The sequence below is a fragment of the Caloenas nicobarica genome, chromosome 3, assembly GCF_036013445.1.
Source record: "Caloenas nicobarica isolate bCalNic1 chromosome 3, bCalNic1.hap1, whole genome shotgun sequence".
NCBI classification, from domain to species: Eukaryota; Metazoa; Chordata; class Aves; order Columbiformes; family Columbidae; genus Caloenas; species Caloenas nicobarica.
In genome coordinates this window covers 2546674-2570961 of record NC_088247.1, presented here as the reverse complement: position 1 = coordinate 2570961, position 24288 = coordinate 2546674, and the positions used below count along the sequence as shown (strand labels likewise).

Below are 24288 nucleotides of genomic sequence, written 5' to 3'. Positions count from 1 at the left end.
GCCCATTGATCAGATCCCTCTCAGCTTCTCTTCTCCAGCTCAACAGCCCCAGCTCTCTCAGTGTCTCCTCATCACAAAGATGCTCCAGACCCCTCAGCATCTTTGTGTCCCTCCGCTGGACTCCCTCCAGTAATTCCTTGTCCTTCTTCAACTGGGGAGCCCAGAACTGGACACACAACTGCAGATGGGGCCTCCCCAGGGCAGAGCAGAGGGGGAGGAACAACCTCCCTCCACCTGCTGCTCACACTCTTCCTGATGCACCCCAGGTCCCATTGGCCTCTTGGCCACAGGGCACATTGCTGGCTCATGGTCACCCTGTTGTCCACCAGAACTCCCAGGTCCTTCTCTGCAGAGCTGCTTTCCAGCAGCTCAGCCCCAACCTGCACTGGTGCCTGGGGTTGTTCCTCCCCAGCTGCAGGACCCTACACTTGCCCTCGTTGAACCTCATCAGGTTCTTCTCTGCCCAGCCCTCCAGCCTGGCTAGGTCTCTGGATGGCAGCACGGCCTCCGGTGTGTCAGCCCATCCTCCCAGTTTGGGATCATCGGCAAACTTGCTCAGGGTGCACCTGGTCTCCCCATCCAGGTCATTGATGAACAGGTTGAACAGGACTGGACCCAGTACTGACCCCTGGGGATCCCCACTAAGCACAGGCCTCCAACACTGATCACAACCCTCTGAGCTCTGCCATCCAGCCAGTTCTCGATCCACCTCGCCGATGAAGCAAAGCTGCTTTCAAAACAGTAGCTGATGCTGTGAATTCTGGGGCGCAACAGAGGATTAAGGATCTGACTCATCTGAGCCAACACTTGTGCTCATCAGTTGTAACTCCAGTATTTTCAGCAGAGTTGTACCCGTTTTCAAGAGAGAGGAAAAAAATCAGGCCTCAAGTGCTCATCGTGTCAAGGAACACAGAGCCACTCTCATCCATACGTTAGCATAATTATCTCCCGCAGTTGCATCTCTCAGTTCTGATTTTCAAAGAGGGCTCTACTCCCATTCATCCTGATTCACAAACAGAATGTAAGGCTGGTAATGACTGCTCTCATCCCGGGGAAACGAGAGCCTCGCCTTGCAGCAGGGAGCGAAATCAGGCTACAAGCTGATCTATCGAGGTTAAGCGTCACCGGGTCTGTTTATGAATGCAAAACGCTGCCTTACGAAGGCAGAACGCTGCCGTACGCTTTCGATCAAAATGGTGACAGTTAATAAGAGCAGCCTGAAACTTCTGAAAATAAATCCAACGTAATCAAATACTCACCGCTACACAAATTATGGAAGGCAAGCTGAGAGCAGAATATCAACACATCATTTCTTCAGGAGGCTTCAAGTTTCTCAGCTAGTTAAAGAGCCCCAAACCCAGAATCTCTTCCTCTACACAAGCTGTTCTTCCACTCAGTCTTTGAAATTCTTCACTGCCGATCAGGTATTTTTTACTGGATGCTGGCACACTGGCAGTGAGCAAATCCTGGCAGTTCTGCCACTGATTCCACTTGGGTGAGTAACTTACTCTGCTTTATAGTATCTGCTTTACATCTTTGGGATAGAGAGAATTCGAGATCGATCTTACAAGGCAAAAATATAATATAAATGCCAATTATTGTCATAATCCAAGTCTTACAAAAGGGACTGACCTCTGACTAAGCACAGGGCTGGGAGCCAGATACTTCTGAATTCTACTCAAGGCACAGACTGATTCACACCGACACCTTATCTGTCTAACCCTAACCTTCCCTTCTTCTAAAATCTGGGTTTCCTACTATTGTTGCAATTCTACAGCAACGAGGCTGGAATTCAAACTCTGAGGCTGGATTCAAGGGCAGAATGAGGGACCAGGAGGAATAACAAACAGAGAGAAAAGCTGTAGTGGCAGCTGAGAGCTGAACCGGGGCCCAAAGCCCAAACCTGTGCCAAGAGCAAAGGAGGAGCCATTGGACTCGGGAGCCAAAGACTAAACTTTGGATATATAAGCTCTGTAACAGAATCAGGGCAGGACTTGTGGGCTTGAGTTACACAGCTACGCAAATCTCACCAAAACACCGAAAAAAAGCCTTTAACCCACAGGAAGAAACAGAGTCAGCGTGGCAATAAAACTGAGACATGGGCCTAACCTAGATCCCAGACTGGCAAGTCCCGGCTTTTCAGCTGTCAGGACTCCAGGGGTAGGTACATTCCTGCCTTCTGCCTCTTCCAGTTCACTCCAGAATTTGACGAATTCTTTATAAAATATGAGACAGAATCTCAGGATTTTTCTGTTTTCGGTCTGCTAGTTGGAATATCTAAATACTTGAAGTGCATCTTTCTATTGAATATCCCTGTGAGGCAGGAAAGTAAAACTACATTAACTTTTGAGACCAAGAGCCCACAGAAAGGGACTGGCCTTCAGATAAGTCAAAATGACTTTGACCAAGTTACGCAGGCATTCTGCAAGAAGGCAGACCAAGAACTTGCCCAAACGTTGGGCTTTTTCTCCCCACACATACAGCCATCCTACAGGGTCCATCTATAGCATCAGACGTGACAAGGTGCAGGACAAGTTTCGAGGAATGCCATCACCAGGATTCCCACCACCTCTCTTCCACACGTAAAGACAGAGGAGACGTTCTGAAGTATTTCAGGCACCTTCTTTCTGCCTCAGGACCTATCGCCAGCAGTAACACACTTTCTTAAAAGAGAAATTTGTTAGTCCAGAAAACTAAAATCCAAACCCAGCAAAGAACTGAAACTTACGTAGCCCTAATTTTGTGATTAACTACAAAGCAATTTTTTTTTCCACTAGAAAACAGTTTGCAAGTGTAGTTTTACTGGCACACGGTCTTAGTGAAGACAGAGGTGATACCTGGAGAACAACTCAGGAACAGGTAACCGTGGCTCCTCGAAGAATGTAAATCATAACGGCAAAAACACGGGCTTTTGGCAACAGTTGCTTCCATATTAGAGTTTTGGTTTATATAAAACCATTTCAAAAGGAAACACACATGCTGATTAATGCTCTTAATACAACCAGCATCTCTTGTGTAGCCCAGAACTGAAGTAGGGAAATTTCCTCTTGCGTGACATCGAGAAGACCCAGTCTGTATTCTCAGGACAAGTTTGAATCTTTCTGTGTCCTTTCTTTTATGTCCCTTTCAGAGTGGCCGAGCTGCCTGTGAAATCCTGAGTTAACTAATCTGGTTTATCTTAAGGTAAAACTAAGGGCTCAGATAAGACATTGTTTCAGTTAAAAAAGCTTAAAATGCCAACTGAACATTGCTACAGCCACTGACTATTTACAGGATACCTTGTCACTGAAGACAAAAGGAACAAATTAGCTGAGTCCTCTTTCACTCACATTTAATTAACGTGTTTCGTGTCACATTTCAAGGCAGCTGGACGGTTAAGGCCGCTCAGCCAGACGGTGGATTTCTAAGCCACTGCAGCTCCACTGTCTGTTCTTCAACATGTGCTGACTTCAGTATCGTTCACACACTTGCTCCTTTCTTTCTGTCGTTTTTCCTAAATGATGACAAAGCTTCAATCTAGTCCTTTTTCATCTGTATTACTCACACTGATTTTCTTTCCACTCAGGAGGCTTTTACTCACTCCCAAAACAGCTCTGTCACTGCTGGCAGGTTCGTAAGCACCAGCCTGATAATTCAGGTAAACTTTAAGTGACTATGTTGAAACTCTCTAGTTCTATCAGAAATCATATTCTGAGAGATGGTTTCATACATGCAACACAAATACCGCTGGCCGTATCTCACTATTAACACGTATTAATTAATCAAGACTACCGTGAGCCTGGGAAGTACAATTACTCCCATCATATTTATCGAGAAACCAAAAGAGAGACACTTGCACTGGCTACAGAAGGACTTAGTTTCAGACAAATAACTAATATCTGTGAGACCAAAATCAAGAATCTGCCTCAAATTCCTCTCGAGTACTGACTCTCATCCTACTGTAGATAAAAATTAGGTATTAGGTGAGATGTAAATTGCAGCCAGCTGCTTAATTTGCTCTTCTGACAGAGGACACTGCCGCACGGTAGGGACAACCAAACTACTCTCTAACCATGGGAGTTTTAAGACTGTTCAATTTTAATCTTGTTCAGTACAATTATAATCTTGTTCAGTACTTCAAGCTATTTTTTTTTAAATGACTCTGTTTTCTTCTTTCCCCTTCTGAAACCACGATGCCCACTTATCCTTCTTAAAAGATATCTCTGGTTGAATCTGGAAACTTTATACCTAAATGGGTCATCTTACCCCATTTCCTCTAATTTAATACTCCCTAATCCCTTCCAAATAGGTTCAACTCAGCTTTCACTCAGCCAAAAATTATTCACCTATATTTATATTGCATTCTCGATGACCATATACTAGAATAAATCCAAAAGCTGCTACTTCTCCGATGGAGGGTGGCAGCCAATGAACAACGCACATCGATGTGCCACAAATATTCCAGAAAGCAACAGAACGACGCGATATCCAACTCCAGCTGCACAGGGGCAGAACGCGACTGAAATCCAGCTAAAGCACAGGAAATTAAAACTACATAATGCACAGCTCAGAAATTTCTGTTAAAAGTCTGATTCAAAGCTAAAGGTGACAGAGTGTCCTGTGCTCATGGAAAGCACAGAGGAGTCTGCGATCACACTGCAAACTCTGAATTACCAGTAAAATAAAGAGGCACAGGGCAGTGTGGCTTTACCTCCAGCCTTCTTTCCTGCTGTGAACTAGATCTTCACAATTTCGGGGGATGATTTTAATACTGCAACCTAACATATTTCCAGCTAAAAAGACAGCAGAGGAGGTGGCTCAGGGGACCGGGAACAAGGTAGGAAATCACTAGTTTTGAATAGAAGACTAAGCCACCAGCAACAGAAAGGAACTAATTAATGGCTGTATCAAGAAGCCTTTTTGAAATACATCAGTAGTTTCATTTCCAACACAAAACCCCTGGCAGTTGTCACTTTTTGCTGTGACTCCCTCTATAGAAATACGTGACTGCACTGTCACTTGCACTACGAACATCCGCGTGCTCGATGAAAAAACTTCATCCTTGAAATTATCCATCTGGGAAAACCCGACTGCATCCACAGCAGCCCAGTTTCTCGCTACCTGCTCTGTAGACAGGATTTCTCTTTCCAGCTCAGTCTGACAGGAGGTACAATCAGAAGTCAAGAGGTCAAAGTACCTCAAGGATCTGATTGCCACTGGACAAGCACTTGGTCGTGCCTCTAAAAGAGATCTGGGGACAGTGACATAGGACCGGTCAGTGAGGGAGATGGATGACAGCCCAGGACAGGTCAAACTTCTCCTTTCATCCCAACAAGCTCAAAACTTTGAATTAGTTCGCTTATTTAGTGAAGAAACAGCATGTTTAACAATTACATTTAAGATTCGCAACAGATGTCATTTAAAAGAACAAAGTAACAGGCTCAAATCCAAGCATGACACTCAGACAACTTCAATTCGCACTGGGATTCAGTGGTTGCTTGGACCAAAATATCCAATTGTAATGTTAGATTAGGTGTCTTAGTTCTCTCCTTTTGCTATAAAATACTCTATCAGTGGTGTACTCATCCGCTTCCACCAAGCCTGTCGTGGTGCTAAACTCTCTTGCACAGCTCTAGTATCGCCCTAGTATGTTCAGTAGATGTACAGAGGTCTCTCTTTTAACAATACCCTTTCTCTGAGCAAGAACTGCATGATTTTCCTTCTCTTTCACCAACAGAAAAGCAGAAATAACGTAACAGCCAGACCAAGTGAAGAATTAAATGCTACTGTTCCTTGGTTTAAACGTCTTCGCAAATACCAAACCAAAAGAACTCTGCAAATGGCTGATAATCACAGTAACCATTTCCCTGCTCTTTTGAGACAAATTAACAGGAACCCCCCCCAACCAACTCTTGAACAATGGATTTCTGTGGGGTTTTTTTTTTAGTTTGTACTTACACTACTGGAAAAGTTCTGAGCATACTTTACATGGGGATGGGACGTTATAAAGCCTCTTGAGGGTCTTCAGTGTTATTCACCATTCTGTAAGACACGATGAAAAGAAATAAGAATGTCAGAGATTTCTACGAAAGGCAAATACATTCTGATTTCTTGTTATCTGACTTACAATTATACAACCGGCTGCCACAGGGCAACCTTACGGCAGTTTCACCAGGCAGTAGTGTTAAAAAAAACAAAGGCACCTTCAGGATCCTTCCCAATCACCCGGTCCATCCATCCCTCTGCTAAAAGGCACAAGAATATATATACCAACCACTAAATATAGCCATGGTTAAGAAAAATGCTCCCTGGAACCACTGAATTTTCTTATATGATCTTTCAGTTTATTCTTTTTTTCAATGGCCCATTAAAGCCTCACCCTCTTTCTTCACTTTGGGAGCTTTGACATGGTCTGCAACAGACCCATGTTCTTAAAGCCTGGCAAATATTCTTTTGCATCCAAACACCCGATGAATTATAACAACTCAAGTTACTAATGGATACTTCACAGAACTAAGCAAGGCCAAGCAAGTGAGTATTTTGAGCTCGTGTACAGCCACAGGTTAAAAACTGGAAATATTCAATTCGCATTATTCCGGATAATCTGTAACTAATCACAGACATACACTTCAATGCACATGGTGGGTTCCTAAGGAGAAAGTTATGTCTGGTAGTGTAATCAGTCCAGAGGCAAAAATTTAAATTACAATTGATTTCTTTTGGCCACAAGTAAATTAATCTATGCAATCATTTAGCCTTATGACAGTTACCTACCCTTTTAACTCAGAAAAGCTATTAAAAGGATTATTTGGCTAACATCAGCCAAGAGCTCAGAAGACAGGTGCTACGTTCTGAAAAGGAATGACCTAATAGAATTTTCTTTAGCTATCACTGCTGATGGCTTTCTCCACAAACTAGCACGGACTGAAAGCGCTTCAGAAGTCAAACTATTAACCAACAGGAAAGAGAAAGGCAGGATATTATACCCAGGCAGACACAGAAAGAACCAGAGAGGATATTTTTCTCCTTCAGGCTATGGGTGTATGCGAGTTGGAATAGAAAACAAGTGGGTAGAGCAGCACAGGGATAATTTATTCTGCTCCGTAACGAGATAGCTGTAATATTACCAACCAAGCCTTGTGGACAGACGCATCTTGGCTCTTCTCGGTGGCTCCGAGTGGTCCAGCCGCTAGAGCAGGATTCACACCTGCCCAGGGCTTTGGGAACAACTGCACCTCTTCCAGACGGAGTCCACTACATCATCATTTATGTTCCTTTTTTCTTTTATTTCCTTTGTGAAAAAACTTAGGAACTCTCAGGGCAAATGGGCTGAATGAGCTTTTCCAAAAGCAGCAAGACTCAGCTTCTGGCCAGCGGGTTTAAGGCTGTCCCCACACGGCTGCTCCCACCCACATGTGGCAAAGCGCCGGGTGTTTTCGGAGAAGGGACTTGCTGCCATCTGGCTGCTGCCATTTCCAAACCATTCCTCTGGCCCACATCTAAGTCTCGAGTTGCCTTCTTCCCCTCCAGGAAAGGAGGTGGCCAAGAGCAAGGTCACCGACAGGACCAGTGGGCCAGAGGATTGTCACAGGTCACGGACTGTGACACCGACGGACTGACGGATGGAAGAGCAAACACAGAGGTCCCTTGTGGTCGGCCACCCCAAACCTTTTAAAGACAGTTCTACACCCAAACGCTTCTCTGTTAAATCTCTCAACTGCATTTAAAACATTTTCCCCGAGGCAGTCACAAAAAAATATGAGATCATGCTGTTGACCTATTGCCAAATCTTGAGTTTAATACAGAGAGCTGTTTTGTTTTCCAAAGAGGAACAAATTAGACTTAAATATATACAAACTTTCTGAAGGTCAGACAGGCTCATGATAGAGAACTGGGTTCCTCAGAGGATGATTTGCTCCCAGGGTGAGGAGTGTGGAAGAAGCAAAGAACAAAACCCACAAAGGAAAGACAAGATCACCTTCCATCATCGTGAAACGCAGTATTAGAACTGGAACACGAGGAGATGAGACAGAGCCAAAGAAAAGGCTGCATAACTCAGGTGTGAGATGACAAAGGCAGGACAATGATATTAGTGATACTAATGGAAGAGAAAAAAAATGGTACAGACCTCAGATGTTATAAATGAAGAGCCATTAGGATCTAGACCAAATGTGGGATGTGAACAGAGGAAGAAGGAACTTCTCCAAGAAACTCCAGATGGAGAACGACGGCATTTCGGCAGAAAGAAACAGAAGAGGGTTCATGAGAAACTAAGAGGAATTCCCCGTTTTTGCTACGTTCAAGGTTGAGGCGGCAGTTTTACGGCCTGAATGCGACTGCAAACTGGCACAGAGCCGAGCGGTCAGGCAGGTGGGGGAATGCTCAGGTCTGCCTTGGACTTGTGAAAGTCCACACAGAAGGAGAAGCCAGCGATTCCTACGTCCGATGGCAGAACAGAACGGCTGCTATAGAAAAGGGTCACAAATAGTCTTGGAGTCCACGCTGGTCTAAAGTTCAGTGGCGCAGAAACACCTTCCCTGCCCACCATACATGTAAAGGTTGCTTAAGTGGTTTTGTAATTTAAGGGCACATCGGATGGGAGACAAGCAACCCCTAACCTACAATTTTAGTCAAAAAAAAATTCGGCCCAAAACGACGTAACTTCCGTCACCACCAAATCATGATTCTGAAACCACTCAATCTCCCTCTTGCCCTCAATCTCCTTTTAGCACAAACCCAAGGACCAAACCAGCCCTGACCACAGCAGCACAGGCGGGTGTCACCACTATCTACAGCTGATACACAAGCAAGAACTCATAAACCTTTGCCCTTTTCACCTTATTAGTTAAATAAATTATCTGCTAACACAGGGAAAACACTACCAGCTCCCCTTCCTATTCCTGTTACAGACAAAAAAAAAAAATCAGTATTAATATGGAAATTATGGACACAGTTGTAGAATCAGATGGAATGAACAATCCTGTCCCCAGCTTAAGTTGCTATAAAGGCAGCTTAAATTTACAATGGATGAGTCTTCACGGCAATCTGTTTTTCAGATATTAAAAATCTCATTTTCTCGGTGCCAAGGACAAGTGGAAGAGTGAAGCACTGGAGTATCAACTCTGCATTTGTCTCACTTGACATGAAATCATTCTCATTTTAGTTCAGATTTTTAATACATTCTTGGGATCCACTTCAGTTTTCTCCATTTCTCACTGTATGCAATTAAATGTTTTGAAGTATAGTTCATCCTGATCCAAAACACCCTGCAGAGGCAAGGAGCAAGTCACTTGGTAAAGATAAGTCTGATATCACTTATTTGGAAGAGAAATTCATTTTTCCCTTTTAATTCCTGAGTGAGTCGCATAGTAAAAAATAATGCCACCACTTCGTATTTCACCAATACCTTCCTTGGTCAGTCCTTAAAAAGGGCTTTACAAATAACAAATCAAAAGCTTTTGTCCTTTTGGAAGAGAAACTTCACCATTTTGTCAAAAGTAAAACATGAAAAAGAAGGGCCAGATTTTTGGCTTAAAGCCACATGGACAGTATCAGTGGCTGGACATGGTACCTGCCTGAGGACACAGACCTGCTACTACAACAGGATTGTTACCAAACCAGCTACAGAAACGCAGAAGAACCAAATTTGAGCTTGCTGAGAAACTTGGTGCATTGGATGGTGGAGAAAACAAACAAATTCTGCCCTGAGAATGAAGTTCTGCCACTGCTGAATTCACAATAAAGGCAGATTCCCAACCCTGTGCATAATTACAAATCAATCTTCGCCTAGAAGTAACGAAAAATTTCAAATTTTAAGTCTTTCACTTAATGTACAGCTTAAGGTCTACAGGAATTGTCAGGTCGTCTGGCTGGACTGTGCGTGTGCACCTGTCTATAAACGTGGGTTTTTACATTTCAGCTGCTTCACCTTCTCTACATGAGACCAGCATAAAGTGGTTAATCCAGTGGTCAATCACTCTTCTCCATCACAAATTTGTACTTGATTTCTACTTTGAATGTGTCTGGCTTCCAATTCCAGCGAGTAGCTCCTGTTAAGCCTCCCTTTGCCAGCTTGAAATCCTTTCTTCTTGGGAGATGTTCAGACAGGCTGTTTACCCAGTGCTTTTAAAACTCCACTTACTGTATTTGTATCGAAACTTAAAGATAAATTCATCTGGGTGCATGCACAAAAGTAGGACTAGCGTCCAAAATACTAATCTAGGACTCTCTAGCCCATTTTCCCAAAATAGATCTATTAGAAAAAAATAAAAATACACTCCTGCCATATGACTTGAGGATGTGTTACATTTGTGCCCTGAAAAGCAAGGTTAAGAACCTTCTCTGAGAGCTGCCACCTCCTGAGCACACGGTGCAGCTCGGTGACCTGAAGTATCCAGTTTCACGCTGTCTTTGTACCGCAATGCAAAGAGATGAGTTGTTTCTTAAGTCTCCAGGCTCCAAGTTAATTAATTAACACTAAAAGTAATCACTAGTTAGATCTGTACCTTGAGCATGGCCTTGTGCAGAGCCTCAAGAAGGTGAAGAACAAGATCTCGTCAAGCTGAACAAGCAAAACAGTCACTGCATTTGCTGCAGCTTCTGGGTTACCTTGAACTGTTGTTTGCAAGGAGCGTGTTGGCTCAGCTGCAAGGTGACAAGAATTGTCATGGCAGAGAGACCTTATCTTAAGGGACAGGTTGTGACCTTCTAATGAGAGATTCAAAGAACGTCTGAGGTTGGAAGGGACCTCTGGAGGTCATTCTGTCCAACCTCCTGCCACCCAGAGCCGGTTGAACTAGACCATGTCCACAGGGCCTGTGAGCATCTCCAACCTTGGAGGCTCCACCACTTCTCTGGGAAACTTGTGCCAGCGACTCAAAGGAGACCAAAGGGAGTAAGGGAGTACTTCTCACAAACACAAAAATTCTTGAAGAAACTGCTCAGAAGTTGCTTTCAACCGAAGCTGTTTTTCAGCCTTACCGTGACTGTGTTGGTTTATCAAACCCTTTACAGTATGACCCAGGACAAAGCCGTATTTTGGGATTATGGTGAGGGAACAGAGTAGCATCTTGGCAAGCTTACAGCAAAAACTTTTGATGGGATGCTCTTCCTCCTCAGAACTCTTTCTAACTGAATGGAAACCACCAAAACAAGCCTTTTCCCCTTTAGAAAACACTTGCCTCAGTCTTGCAATAAAGCCACAGCTGGTACACTTGAAAAACCAAGCAAGTAAACTCTCGTTTCTACAACACGCCCTGCGGTAGATCTCTGCAGAACAATTAGTGAAGGATTGTGGTCAGCAGCATTTCTCTTTCCTTGTCCCCCTCCAACCCCACACAAAAGACATCTCCTTCGCCAAATTTAGTGGAACTGCCCCGAGCGCAAGCTGGAGACCAGGCTCCACTTTGAAGCAAACCGGTGACTGATACACCGCACAAAAACACTGAGGTCAGAAAATCGCCGAGTTTCCTAAACTCACCCCAGGCTTCCAGAAAGGCAGAGACGTTCACCTGTATTTCACTGGAAAGGACAGAATCCCAGGCTGGTTGGGTTAAAGGGACCTCTGGAGATCCCCCAGTCCAACCCACCTGCTCACGCAGGGTCACCAGAGCAGATCACACAGGTCGGTCCAGGCGGGTTTAAATGTCTCCAGAGAAGGAGACTCCACACCTGCTCTGGGCAGCCTGGTCCACCCCACGTTACTCCAGAAGTCCCAGAGAGACATAAAAGGCAATGCAGTCCCAGCAAAAGGACATCATTTAGTATTGCTTTGCCCTTAATGGCAGCTGGAAAATGAAATGCTGTCGAGATACATCTGCAGACACGTTCCAGCAGAGAACCCCAGGTTATATTTTCATTATTGCTTACCAGTGAACTTCAGGCCTTCACATACCAAGCACCTACACTGTTGTATCTCCTGTATTTCAGTGTATTGTCCCCTCCAATCATGTCTAAAAACTCGCCTGGAACCAAAGACCAGACATGAATTAGCTTTTCTGGTTCAAATTACAAGTGAATCTTGACAGCAAAGTGAATCTCGACAGCAGACGACTGACAGCAAGGGACACAATCTCATGGCTAATAGCAAAAGCTAACGGCTGCTACAAAGACCACTTAACGTATTTGATCACTATCTTAACCCACTTATATCAGTCTGAGCACTGGAACGGATGAGGAAGAGCGAGAGGGTCATTCGCACGTGAGAGAGAATTTAAGGAGATGGTGACTCAGTTGAGTGGTTCGGTTCAAAATGTTTGATGCTGCACGAGAGCAGAAACTGTTGCAAAATTCTAACCGCATGTCAGAAGAGAACAGGCAAGAGCCGAGAGCTGAAGGAACAGGCCCACGCCAGTTAATTCCTACAGAGCCACAACGGGCAAGACATTCCCTAAAGGAGAATGAAGATTTAAAACACTTAAATGCCAAGAGCAGGGATTATACCTTGAAATGTGTGGATATGCACACCATACAGCATATACGTTCATCTGGACAAAACTGCAGGTGGGAGATCGCCAAGTCCTGGAGTCCAGATCTGGGCCAAACATACAATAAATGTGAGGCTCATTCAAAAAATATCCCAATTAACACTAATTACCTTTTCTGCTAGGAATATAGTGACATAGTAGCGCTGGATATGCCAAGTGAAACGAGATTCTATATTGCCAAGTGTAACGTCTGCATACTGCGGGTATTAATCCACTGCAGAATGTTGTTAGATGGGAGCACCTCTGCTTGCGGAGTGTATCCAGGCAGCGTCAGCACCGTCCATACCCAAAATCATAGTGTCATGAGGTGTAAAGGACCCACCAGGATCATGGAGTCCAACTCCTGTCCCAGCACAGGACACCCCACAGGTCACCCCATGTGTCTGAGGACGTTGTCCAGTCTCTGCTTGAACACTGTCAGGTTGGGGCCGGGACACCTCCCTGGGGAGCCTGTTCCAGTGTCCAGCACCTCTGGGTGAAGAACCTTTTCCTCATGTCCAACCTGAACCTCCCTGTGTGGTTATATCTGTAATAATGCTGCAGTTAAACTTCTCACCAGCTGGAACTGCTCAAGTGAATTTCTACGCAGTGTGCTGGGGAAGAACTTGACCTCCTCAAGTTCCATAAGTTTGCCATCTCTTTAGTCTAGTCTGCACCAAGTATCAGTGTTGGCACAGAGAAATCAATTACCTTGTTTGACCGCAATTTGGGTTCAACGTGATGCAGGTCAAGCACACTATGCCCAACAGTGCACACCAGGAACAAGAAAGAAGCTATTGCGATTGTGGCTTCCAGGTCCCAGCGGGGAGATCACTCAGAATCGCAGAATCCCTGCTTGGTTGGGATTGAAGGGACCTCTAGAGATCATCCAGTCCAACCCACCTGCTCACGCAGGGTCACCAGAGCAGATCACACAGGTCGGTCCAGGCGGGTTTGAATGTCTCCAGAGAAGGAGACTCCACAGCCGCTCTGGGCAGCCTGGGCCAGGCTCTGGCACCTCCCAGCAAAGAAGTTTCTCCTCATGTTCACATGGACCCTCCTGTGTGTTTCAGTCTGTGCCCATTGCCTCTCATAGAATCACAGAACAGTTTGGGTTGAAGAGATCTTCAAAGCTCCCCCAGTGCCCCCCCTGCCATGAGCAGGGACATCTGCACCAGCTCAGGTTGCTCAGAGCCCCGTCCAGCATGGCCTTGAGCGAGCGCAACCTGCCAGGGTTGCCCTGCACACCACACATGGCCAGAGGAACCCAGCAGTACCTTCAGAACATCCATCTCATACATAAAGCTTTGATACTCTAACCTCGGCATACTATAACAGGACATACAAAGACCAGAAAACCTAGATGTTAAAATAAGCATAGTCTTGTAAAGACAGGCCTTCCTCTTTGCTGACAGTTCCACTTAGACCTGCAGCTTTCCCAAGAGCTTCCACATGTCAACCATGACAACTAACGCTCAGTTGCCACGTAGACCATGGCCAGTGACAGGCATGTTTAAAAGTACGAAAACGGGACGTACTGCAAAAACGGACAACAGACCTCAAAAAAACAGCCTGTTCATGTGACCGGACCTTTGTGACTCTCCAGGGGACCCCTACACACCTTAGCAGATGCCACCAAACTCAGTGAAGTCCAGAAGTCGTACCTACCATCAAGCCACTTGACAGAGAGAGATTAATTGTGAGACAGCGATGCCACAAACCCTTGGCAGGCACAGAAAACTGCTGCTACATGATCCTCTGCGAATACACAGGTGCACAATGCAAGACGCATATTCAGCTGAAGAACCTACACCCAGTTGCTGAACAGAAACCAGAAATGTATTTTTCATCACGAGTACCAAGAACAAGCACGGAAGAGAAATAAGTTAACGCCTTACAATCCTTTATTTTTGCATTGCTCTATAGTATAAAAAAGCATTAAGGGGAATGTGGTATCATTTGGCAATAGCAAAGACACTGCATAAAAATTAAGAGAAGTATCATCTTTTTAAAAATAGGTTTTGGATTTAAGATCATCATCCCCTTTTCCCAAACAGTAATCTGATAACAGGCTATACAAACAATAAACTAGGAACTTTACAAAACATTAAATGGTGTTTTGAAAACATTAAATGTTGTTCCGAAAAGCTCTGAGAGCCCTCAATGACTTGTAATAAAATAAGCATGCAACCCTTTCCCATCCCCAAACAAGTTTGCATAAAATTGTGCCATAAAAGGGGACTATAAGCACAGCAGTCTCGCCAATGTCTGCCCCGTGCCTTCAGGTGTCACAGAATCCCAGCCTGGCTGGGGTTGAAGGGACCTCTGGAGATCCCCCAGTCCAACCCCCCTGCTCACGCGGGGTCACCAGAGCAGATCACACAGGTCGGTCCAGGCGGGTTTGAATGTCTCCAGAGAAGGAGACTCCACAGCCGCTCTGGGCAGCCTGGGCCAGGCTCTGGCACCTCCCAGCAAAGAAGTTTCTCCTCATGTTCAGATGGACCCTCCTGTGTTTCAGTCTGTGCCCGTTGCCCCTCACCCTGGCGTTGGGCACCACTGAACAGAGTCTGCTCCATCCTCTGACACCCACCCTTGGTTTGATGGACAGTCACAGGGCACCCATCTGTTGCTCCCTTCAGAACGCCACGAGTTATCAGAGAATCCACACGTCCACCAGTGATGCTGGAATGGGGCTGGGATCTTGCAGATGTGTCCTCACAGCAGCAGCAGATCACACGTCTCCCTGTCCCCTCCATCCCACGCCCTTGTCAACCGGTTGTGATTAAAATACTGATCTGTGGCTCGACCCTTCTCTTCTGTTTTCCCCTCTCCTTCCTCTCTGATGACCCAAATTCCCATGGATCCACCTCCGAACATATTATCCATGTCAAGCAAACAGCCCAACCCAAGTTTTCTGTTTCACATGCTTTCCAGAAAGCCTGTGGGGCTCTCTGATCCCTGCAGAGGTACCCAGTTCAGCAGATGCAAGTGAAACAGGACAATCTTTTTTGTCCAAGACTAAGCCATACTCTGGCAGATTTATTCTCGAGACACTCCATGTTATTTCTACCCACTGACTAGTTTAGAAGATGCAGAGATAACTTTGGTCAGCAGACTCGCCGTAACGAAAACGTTCTGGTTGTACCGCGGTTATGAAAATAAACTGTTTAAAGGAGGCATTTAGCAACATGCTTTCATGATTTCAGGGTTTGAGGCAACTCTTTATTTGGAATGGCATGCTTGGGAAAAAAAAAAAAAACACAACAATATCTGTCCAGGAAAAGGTAATTTCTTTGTTTGTCTGAGGTGGTTTTTGTGTGGTTGCTTTTGCCTGAACAGCATATGAAGGAGAGTAAGATATTAGAAAACCAGATTAATTTTACTGCTAAACCCCGTACAGAAATCCATAAGCTCCCTTACACATCTGTCCAAATAAATACATTAAAAAATAAAATATTCCTAAGCACCTATTAGACAAACATCACCGGGATGCCCAAGCAGGACATCCTCCCAGCCCGCGTGGTTACGTCCCCGCCTGTCCCTTCAGCCCAGACAGCACGCCCCAAAACGAGATCGCTCGCCGGTTAAATATTATTCTTGCAAAGGACTCCTCCTGCTTAACATTAACAGGGATTTATAGGAGTGACTGTCTGGAACACTGCTTAACAATGCTAATAGTGGAGTTCCAAGAAATCGGTAGTTTGGCAATTACAAAGCCAGCAATACATGCTGCAATACGCGCCCATGCTTGCTAAACCTGTAATCCGAGTTTTATTTTCTTTTTTACCCCCCCCCCCACCCCACAATAAGTGGTTTAAATTTAGTAGGAATGATTCACTCAGTGCAGGTTTGTTTCTTTTTTTTTTGCACTTGGAATCCATGTTGGCTGACATCTAACAGGAAGACTGGAGGGAGGCACAAGAAAAAGAAAAGCCAGCCCATTAAATGCAGCGTCTTCCGTCATTTGGTTGCAACTTAAGTACTTCTGTAACTCGGCAATTTCCTCCTGCAATAAACAGCAGACACAGGGCAGACACATCCCCTACCTGTATTCTAGTGCTACTTTTGCTCTATGTTGGATTCAGGCCAAAAAAGAGCCATTCCCATGGTCTCAAGACATAGCCCATAGTCAGGATCCAACTGTAGGAGCCTCCTGTGCTGCTCTCAACCTCACCAAGCTGAGTGGCACCTTTGTCTTGTCCAAGCCAGGCTTGGGGGCAAGGACTAGGTACCTGTTTACTAACTTTGCTTAAAAAAAATCCCCAATCCCCCGGATTTTGCAGCTTCAATTATTAAAGTCTCCAGTTCTGCTGGTCTCATTCATAACTTGGGGGGCTTCTCCCAGAACTCACCATCTTGAAGATCATGATAAAAGAGGGGAAATTCGGGCAAGACGTGAGGAAGGAATTGTTTGCACTGGGGGTGGTGAGAGCCTGGCCCAGGTTGGCCAGAGAGGTGGTGGATGAACCATCCCTGGAGACATCCCAGGCCAGGCTGGACGGGGCTCTGAGCAACCTGAGCTGGTGCAGATGTCCCTGCTCATGGCAGGGGGGGCACTGGGGGAGCTGGGAAGGTCCATTCCCACCCAAACTGTTCTGTGATTCTATGATCTTTGCTGCAGACACGGAGGAATTAAGCCAAGCTTAGGCAAGCTGCGTTGTCCAGCCAGCAGCACACCGGGAGGACAGAGCTGTTAAGGCTCTGGGCTCTACATACCGCTGAAAAAAGAGCCATGTCAGTGCAGGAAACGTCGAGCACAGATGCAGAACTCTGGCAGGTGGTTTTTGACACACAGAAGGTAACTGGGAAGGAGGGAGGCAGAAGAGCAGATGACACAGGAAGCTTTGGGACAGCACTGTAGGATTATTACGGCAAAACTTTGCTAAATATATCCGCAATGCAAAGTAGGTGGGTCAGAACATACCTCCAAGAGAAATCCAGATTTGGAAGCATAGCCCAAGTGGCAAGCTGTATGTTCAAAGTAGGTATAAGCACAAGCATCAGGGCTTTAAGCAAGAACACTTGAAGGATTTGGAGTTTCCCTTCCCCCTGTCACACATATACATTGAGACAACAGCACAAAGTAAGGCTGCAATGTAAAATATTCTTTAGGAAGCAGGCCAGAAAAATAAACAGATGCACTGAGAGGTGAACTGAGCTCCAGCCGCAAATGAAATTATTTAGGAAGCAAATGGAGACACTGAGCTCCCCACCTCCATCCTCGCACCAGTGACCAAACCGAGACTCAGCAACTCAGTTCACATGTGGCGCAAAAACCTGCTGAACTGCAAATGGTGGGAGGGTTATTTCCTGAGAGAACAGTCCTCTCAGAGCTACAGAAAACACAATACTAATGCCCACGTCAAGAATCCACTAAGATGAGGACAAAAAGTAGAATACAGGTAAGTTTTATTACGGAGAATTCTGAAAAACTGATGGATTTTGTTGGGCTGTGACAGAGTTCTGCTGAATTCTCTTAGGAGAGGAAAACCAGCTTCAGCTGTGGGAATGTATTGGAAGTGTTGATAAAAGCCAAAAATTGCAGAACATTTGGAAATGCATAATTTAGTAGAGGACATCCAGTACAGATTCATAAAAAGAAGGTCATGCCTGACAAATCTGCTGAAATCCTTTTTATTATACGACCAAATCGTTAGGTTAGACAAGAGTGAAGCAGTGGACATAAGTTATCAAGATCTCAGGAAAGCATTTGATTTTGTACCACTCAGACTGATTTACAAAGTCATAAAACACCGCGCAGGGAAAAGGAATTGAAACGGATTAAAGGACATTTTAGGGATAGGAACAAAAGCAGGGCAGTGAGCTGAAACACAGCAGTGCAAAGGTCGCTCTGCTGCTAAAAGCATAAAAACAGGCTCCGAGGACGGTAAAACTTCAGCTCAGCTATTTTATAGGCAAGAATACCCGAGTTTGGTGACAGACCTGCACAAGAGTATTACTAGTGATCGGTAAATTAGCAAGAAATCAGGTGCAGAAAGATGGATGAGCCAAGCTCGGCATTTGACAAAAGGGCATGGAAGGTGCTGCACCAACCTGGGGGATTCTCTTGAACTAGAGCTGACATGCGAAAGGACCTTCTGGCTGGGAAGCAGCATTCATTTTAAAGAGGATTCGATAATTTTATGGTCATTAATAAAATCTGCAGCTATGCATGTTGTGGTAATGATATGGGTAATTAAATCTGAAGCTTCTGGGAATTAAGCTGATAGCCTGAAAGGGTCAAAAAGAAAACTCCGCTTGTACTTCATCAGAGGAATAGCTTTGCAAGCTGGAGAGGTGCATTAATTGGCCAGTACTGACCACGGCTTGACACACAAAGCTCCATCCAAAGGACCTCGAGATTGATCCAGCAAAATTACTAAGATTTCATGTAGGACACACCACCAGAAACAGTCTTTTTGGGCCTGCAGGAAACCAGTTTGGTTTGGTTGGCTCCTCTTAGACTATGTTGCACAGACAAAAGTATGTCCACTTGTCCTGAGACTTTCAACAGGCTGTTGGTAATTTGTCCTCTCCCGAAAACTGCCAATTATTCTCATCGCCGGTAGACTGGAAACGAGGTCTGTTGCTTGATGACGACGCAAGAAGTTTTCATCCTTGTCTTTTCTTTCCTTAAGAGAGCAGCAAATCTTTACGACGTCCTCACGAGTCGGGGTAAAATCCTCCCCGGAGAACTGAGCCTCAGCAACACGCTACTTGGCTGAAGGTCACTTGTGATAAAGATGAGAACAGAACGAGGATCTTCTGATTCCTGCTCCTGTGCCCTGAATACTAGGCCACAGCGCCGCTGCCACCACCTGTGGGGATGACTTTCAATCTTTAAGGCTGTCAAAACCCAGCAGCTTTTATGAGCACTAAAAATCACTTTAAATAAACTTTGGTTTAAAAAAAAAAAAAAGAAGTTACAGGGGAACAGGTGGACTCCTGTGACACTAGAATTCTTCAATGCACAAAGAATCTTTCATCTCGCTGTTCTACATGACACCTTTAAATATTCTTCTACATAAAGGCATGATATGCAAGAGCAAAAGAATAACCGAGAAACAGTAATCCCTAACAGATCAACTGTGCTTTATCTACACAGATTCTGCTTTCATAAAAGCACAGAGGAAAGAAGGGTGGGGGAAAAAGAAAAGTACATTCTTATTGTTTTCTGAAGCTTAAAATAACCACAAAGTGAGAAAAATCAAAGCTGTTCCCTAGAACGACTAGGGGAAAAAAGTCTCACTGAGCATTTGAGAAAGACAGTAAATGGCAGAAGATGGAATTAGAGATTGAGCGCGTGCTACGGTCACCATGCTTAGATCCTAAATTTGGTCCATGTTGAAACCAGTGTGGTTTAAATGGGAAACATCTGCTAGAATGTACGTGCCCCATATATAATTGCAGCCGTCGCCGGCCGCAAAGGCTACAGTTATGGCTACCCTTACGTTCTCCATTTGCACTTGCTACCTTCTCTGAAAACTTTCTTTTTTTCAACTAGAATGCAATTGAACGCAGGCAATTTCTGCAGGAAACTTGCGAGGGACACAGAGGCAAAAGGATGGGAAGAATTAAAACCACGTCATCTGTACTGAAGACAGGCAGAGTTGCCATCGATTTATTCTCGTAGCTGATTGACCATGGAGTTTTTGCACCTCCAGAAACAAGCAGAAAATGCATTATCTATTATAGCTGGTTCTGAAGCGAACATTTGTGTTTAACACAAGGTCCAGTGTGGTGCTAAGGGAAGCAGCGGGCCAAAAATGATATTGGCCAAAATGACAGCTAGCAAAACATGCTTTTATTCCTTACATTCAGCCAGTCCGTATTTTCCAAAGCGCTGAGATTTCTAGAGCATCCATGGGCTGTCGAGCTATTTTCCCTTGTTCTCAAAACAAACCAGTGCTACCTCCACAGTTTGTCTGAACCCATTTTTTCCCTCAGTCTATATTATCTACAAAAAGTTCTGAAAACCACAGACTTCCAGAAGGGGTTTTATATATTCTTATGCACACACACACTTTATTTTAAGCCCAAATAATCAGAGTCCACGGACCTCATCCCATTCAACCCCACCACTCAAAAAAAGAGAAGGAGCTATTGGAGAAAAACCCAGGACCCTGGCAATTATTTAACAATTCAGATATAAATTAAAGAAGGTTGCCAATTAAAAAAATAAAAAGTCCTAAGAGTTTCTGTGGTGGGACCTGCACTTTCCCTGTACCTCCTGCTCCAACACACAGCGCTCACAGGTTTCTGACAATAAAAATTCAAAAAGACCCGTGAAATATTCCCTATGTGGCAGTGACATTAAGGACTGGCAACGCCAGCGAGAAGCTGTTGTTTTAATTTAGCCCTATTGCCCATGCTACAAGCTTCCAATCTAAGAGGAATGAAAGAAAAAACAAGTATTTTTAATTCACACATTATTTGCACTTTGACTCCGAACTTTTAGACCTGTCACGCTCATCATCTTACCACTTTCCTTTAAGCTGGATGGGTAATATCTTAGAAAGTTTATTTCCCCATCTGAGAACTGAAAATTTTGACTCTAGTTACTCAACACAAGTATCCAAGTTGGGAAACTGGACATCTACCAGAGGACTGGAGGATGTATAAATCAACATATCAGTCCTAAAACATAAAAGCTACTGTTTAATGCAATATGCCAAAAATAAAAAGTGAGTTTCTCTAGACAGTCTGCAACAGGCAATTATCTAAAAAACAATTTTTCACAAAGTTCTGCACATTCTTGCTGACTAACAATTCTGCTGCCAAGCACAGGAGACCAGAGGATGAATTTTTTTCTTTAGTTAGTTCTTGGAACATTATCCAAAATACTGACTTATATAAAGGCGTACCTTCAACTTCATTTATTACTTAGATCTTTATGATTCTTCACATCCAGTTGATAAGGTATTGGCACACTTACACAAATCTCTGCCCCCAGCCACACAAGGATACTATTTGTTAAGCCAGTTTAACCCTTATTTAAATTTGACTTACCATTGAAAACACAGCTAAATTCCCATGACTCACCTTAGTCATATAATTTAAAGAACTCCTGGAAGACATTCAAAAGTTACAGCAATAAGACAGCTGCAATATCCTCTAGAGAACAAAACAGGACAGCAGCGTTTGAGGGCGTATGGAGACCACGAACTACATCTCTCCCTCAATTCCCACTTCTCTTAACAACTACTCTAACTATTTTTATTTTTCAGGATGAGTGCAAGCTCACTGTACTGTACTTACGAGTTCTCTCTCATCTAGAAGCCAAAATCTTCCTAGATTCACTTTATATTAAAAAAGAAATCTGATTCTCTTTAGCTAGAGACAGTAGAAGGGACAACGTGTCCCTGTAAGAAGATGCCAGTTATCAAATCAGAAAGGGATCTTAAAATAGATATTTTAACAGTAAAATCTTGGTGCGCTTGGTGAATATCATGACAATATCATGACGGACCGTGCATGCTGGGGCAGGACTAGCGATACGATGCTGCTCATTCGGAAAGCTCCCAAAACCCTTCCAGGGCCTTCGCAAGCAAATGGAGTGGGAGAACTTATGACCCAGTAGTACCTAATTACCTCTGCTCTAGGAAATTACAATATTATGTTACTTAAAGTGCTATAATCTCCTCCCTCATCTCTTTAACACAGAGATGCTTTTATTGCTACTCCTAGAGAAAGAGGGGAACAAGTACACTGCAGTAAGTAATCCCTCACCATGTCAACACTGTCCTCTGTGCGATATCACTATTTCATCCTTCCCCTCCATCAACACAGCTGAACCTTTCAGATCACCAAGATCTGATGATGATGGTTTTACCTTGTTCCCTCTTGCTGACATTGAGGTGCTTGGAATAGACATAAAGAGCTCAACAACAAAAGCGTGATGCATATATTAACAGCAATCTACCTGCATCATTGGAAAGGGTTAATGACTAGAGAGTGCTGGTCGATTCCCTGCAGTTCTCACCATGGATTTGCACTAACAGAACCATTCAAGGATTTGAAAAAGAAAAACAGAAGTGGGAAAACTTTGACAGTCTCTTTTTTTAGGACTTTCTTTAGAATCTGAATCAGAAAGCAAAACATCCCAGCTGTTCTCCCACTGTCCTCACATTCACAGTTAAACATTTGCTCTTCTTTAAGCTCCAGCTCCCAGTGTCGAATGATAGAAAGAGAAGTGGAAAAACAAAAGCTGAAAAATGTAAAGTGAATAAATACATCTTATACCCCTTAAGACAGAATCAACCCCTTCACCTTACCAAACTCTGATTTAGTAATAATTTTTTTTGTGTATTTGATGCTGTAAATAACAAACGTCAGTTAATTTTATAAGACTGCTCAGGCCTAATACTTGGGAATATAAAGTTCTTGTGGGGGAACAAAAGAAAAAAAAAAAAGGCTGGCCTAAAAAACTCAACCTGTAAAAGGGACTTTGGATCCAGTCTTACCTGTGACTGGGACTAATGAGTCAAGAACCAGCAAGTGGCCTTGTTGAGAAGAGCTGCATAGAGTCAAGTAGGTTTAAACTGGTAACAGAGCGAGAGATCTGGGCAGGGGCAGAGAAGGGACGTCTGACGGCCCCAACTTCATCAGTCATCAGATATGAAGCTGAGGTCCCGAGCGTGTTTCTGCCACTTCAACTGCAGGAGAAATGCCGAGTTTCTACAAGTAGTATTTTTACTGCAATTAGAGCCTGGCTACTGGGCGAGTGTGACCGTCAGTCTGACCCAGCAGGGACATGACGTTTGTAAACAGCCTGGGGACAATTTATGTACAGCCATTCCACGAGCCAGAGCGCGTGAATATATTGTAAACCACAGTACATCAGAAAAGACTCGTTCTATGGCTACAAGGAGAAAACTGACACCATAAGTCAACACCCAGTTGGCTGGGGGAGAAAAGGGGATGACACACACACGCATATAAATGGATTAGATCACAGCCTCGCCGTCGCTCTAAAGCAATCTAGTAAGATTTACCTTTAATATTCTTAAAATGTTTTTATTTTTGAGACACAGGACACGAGAAGTGCCCCATTTTTCACCAGTTGAAGCCAAACTTGGAATAACAAAACCATCTGAAGCAGTTAACAGACGACAAAACTCCCCAGGATTTCCAGTCAGCGTGATGGAGACTCGCACGGTAACACCGTGTACCCATTAACTCCCGGGCCACAATTTGGCCAGAATTTGTTTTGCTGCATCACAGCCAAATCACTTTTTGTGTCCGTCTTCCTCCTACGTGGGATGGCCTTAGCAGAACAGGATGCCAGCACTGAAAGCACCGACTGTCTCCAACTCGATCATCTTTGATTAAGAGGGCGCTTTTATTGCAGGATCGCTTCGACTTCCCAGATAACTGTTGCTGCATCAAGATGAAGTTACTGGCAGGAAAAAACGTCCAGCAACTCAGGGAAGAGCAACCAGAATATTAAGACTCTCCAAGCTATTCCAGAAGTCTGACATGGAAATTATTTTCCCAATATTCACTTTTTGCTGAAAATTAGGTCGACCATTTCTCGTACCCCCCCACAGCAGAGGCAGAAAACAGCATATTCCTCATTTCCTTACAAGAAACCTTCACGTTGGGTTTCAACAACTCGACAAGTGAACCATTGAAGGTTTCACTTTAAACGCCCTTCCACTGCAGAAATCCTCTCGGAACTCACCTCTTCAACCTTTTACTGCCGTTATTTTCAGCTTCTACATTAACTTCACAACATCTTGTTTCCAGTCCTGTTCCTGCCCCATGTCCCCATCCCAGTTTTGTTTGCCAGCCCAACTGAGCAAGTATGTGCTACCCCGGTCAGGAATTGCCTCTATGTTGACTA

The 24288-nt window shown here is 44.3% G+C and overlaps 1 protein-coding gene across 14 annotated transcripts in view; it reads right to left on the bottom strand.

Annotated features, from left to right (window-relative positions):
• The window catches only part of HMBOX1 (homeobox containing 1), a 125364-nt gene that overhangs the window by 72509 nt on the left and 28567 nt on the right, over positions 1–24288 (bottom strand). For 12 of the 14 annotated variants that reach the window (XR_010605894.1, XM_065630415.1, XM_065630427.1 and 9 more), the window contains one exon: positions 5938–6021. Coding sequence is in view for 11 of the 14 variants with exons in the window: in XM_065630415.1 (XP_065486487.1) it covers positions 5938–5960 (23 nt within the window). In the remaining 3 variants the exon portion in view is untranslated. The remainder of the gene's footprint in view (positions 1–5937; positions 6022–24288) is intronic. The other 2 variants (XM_065630421.1, XM_065630420.1) reach the window with 1 other exon arrangement.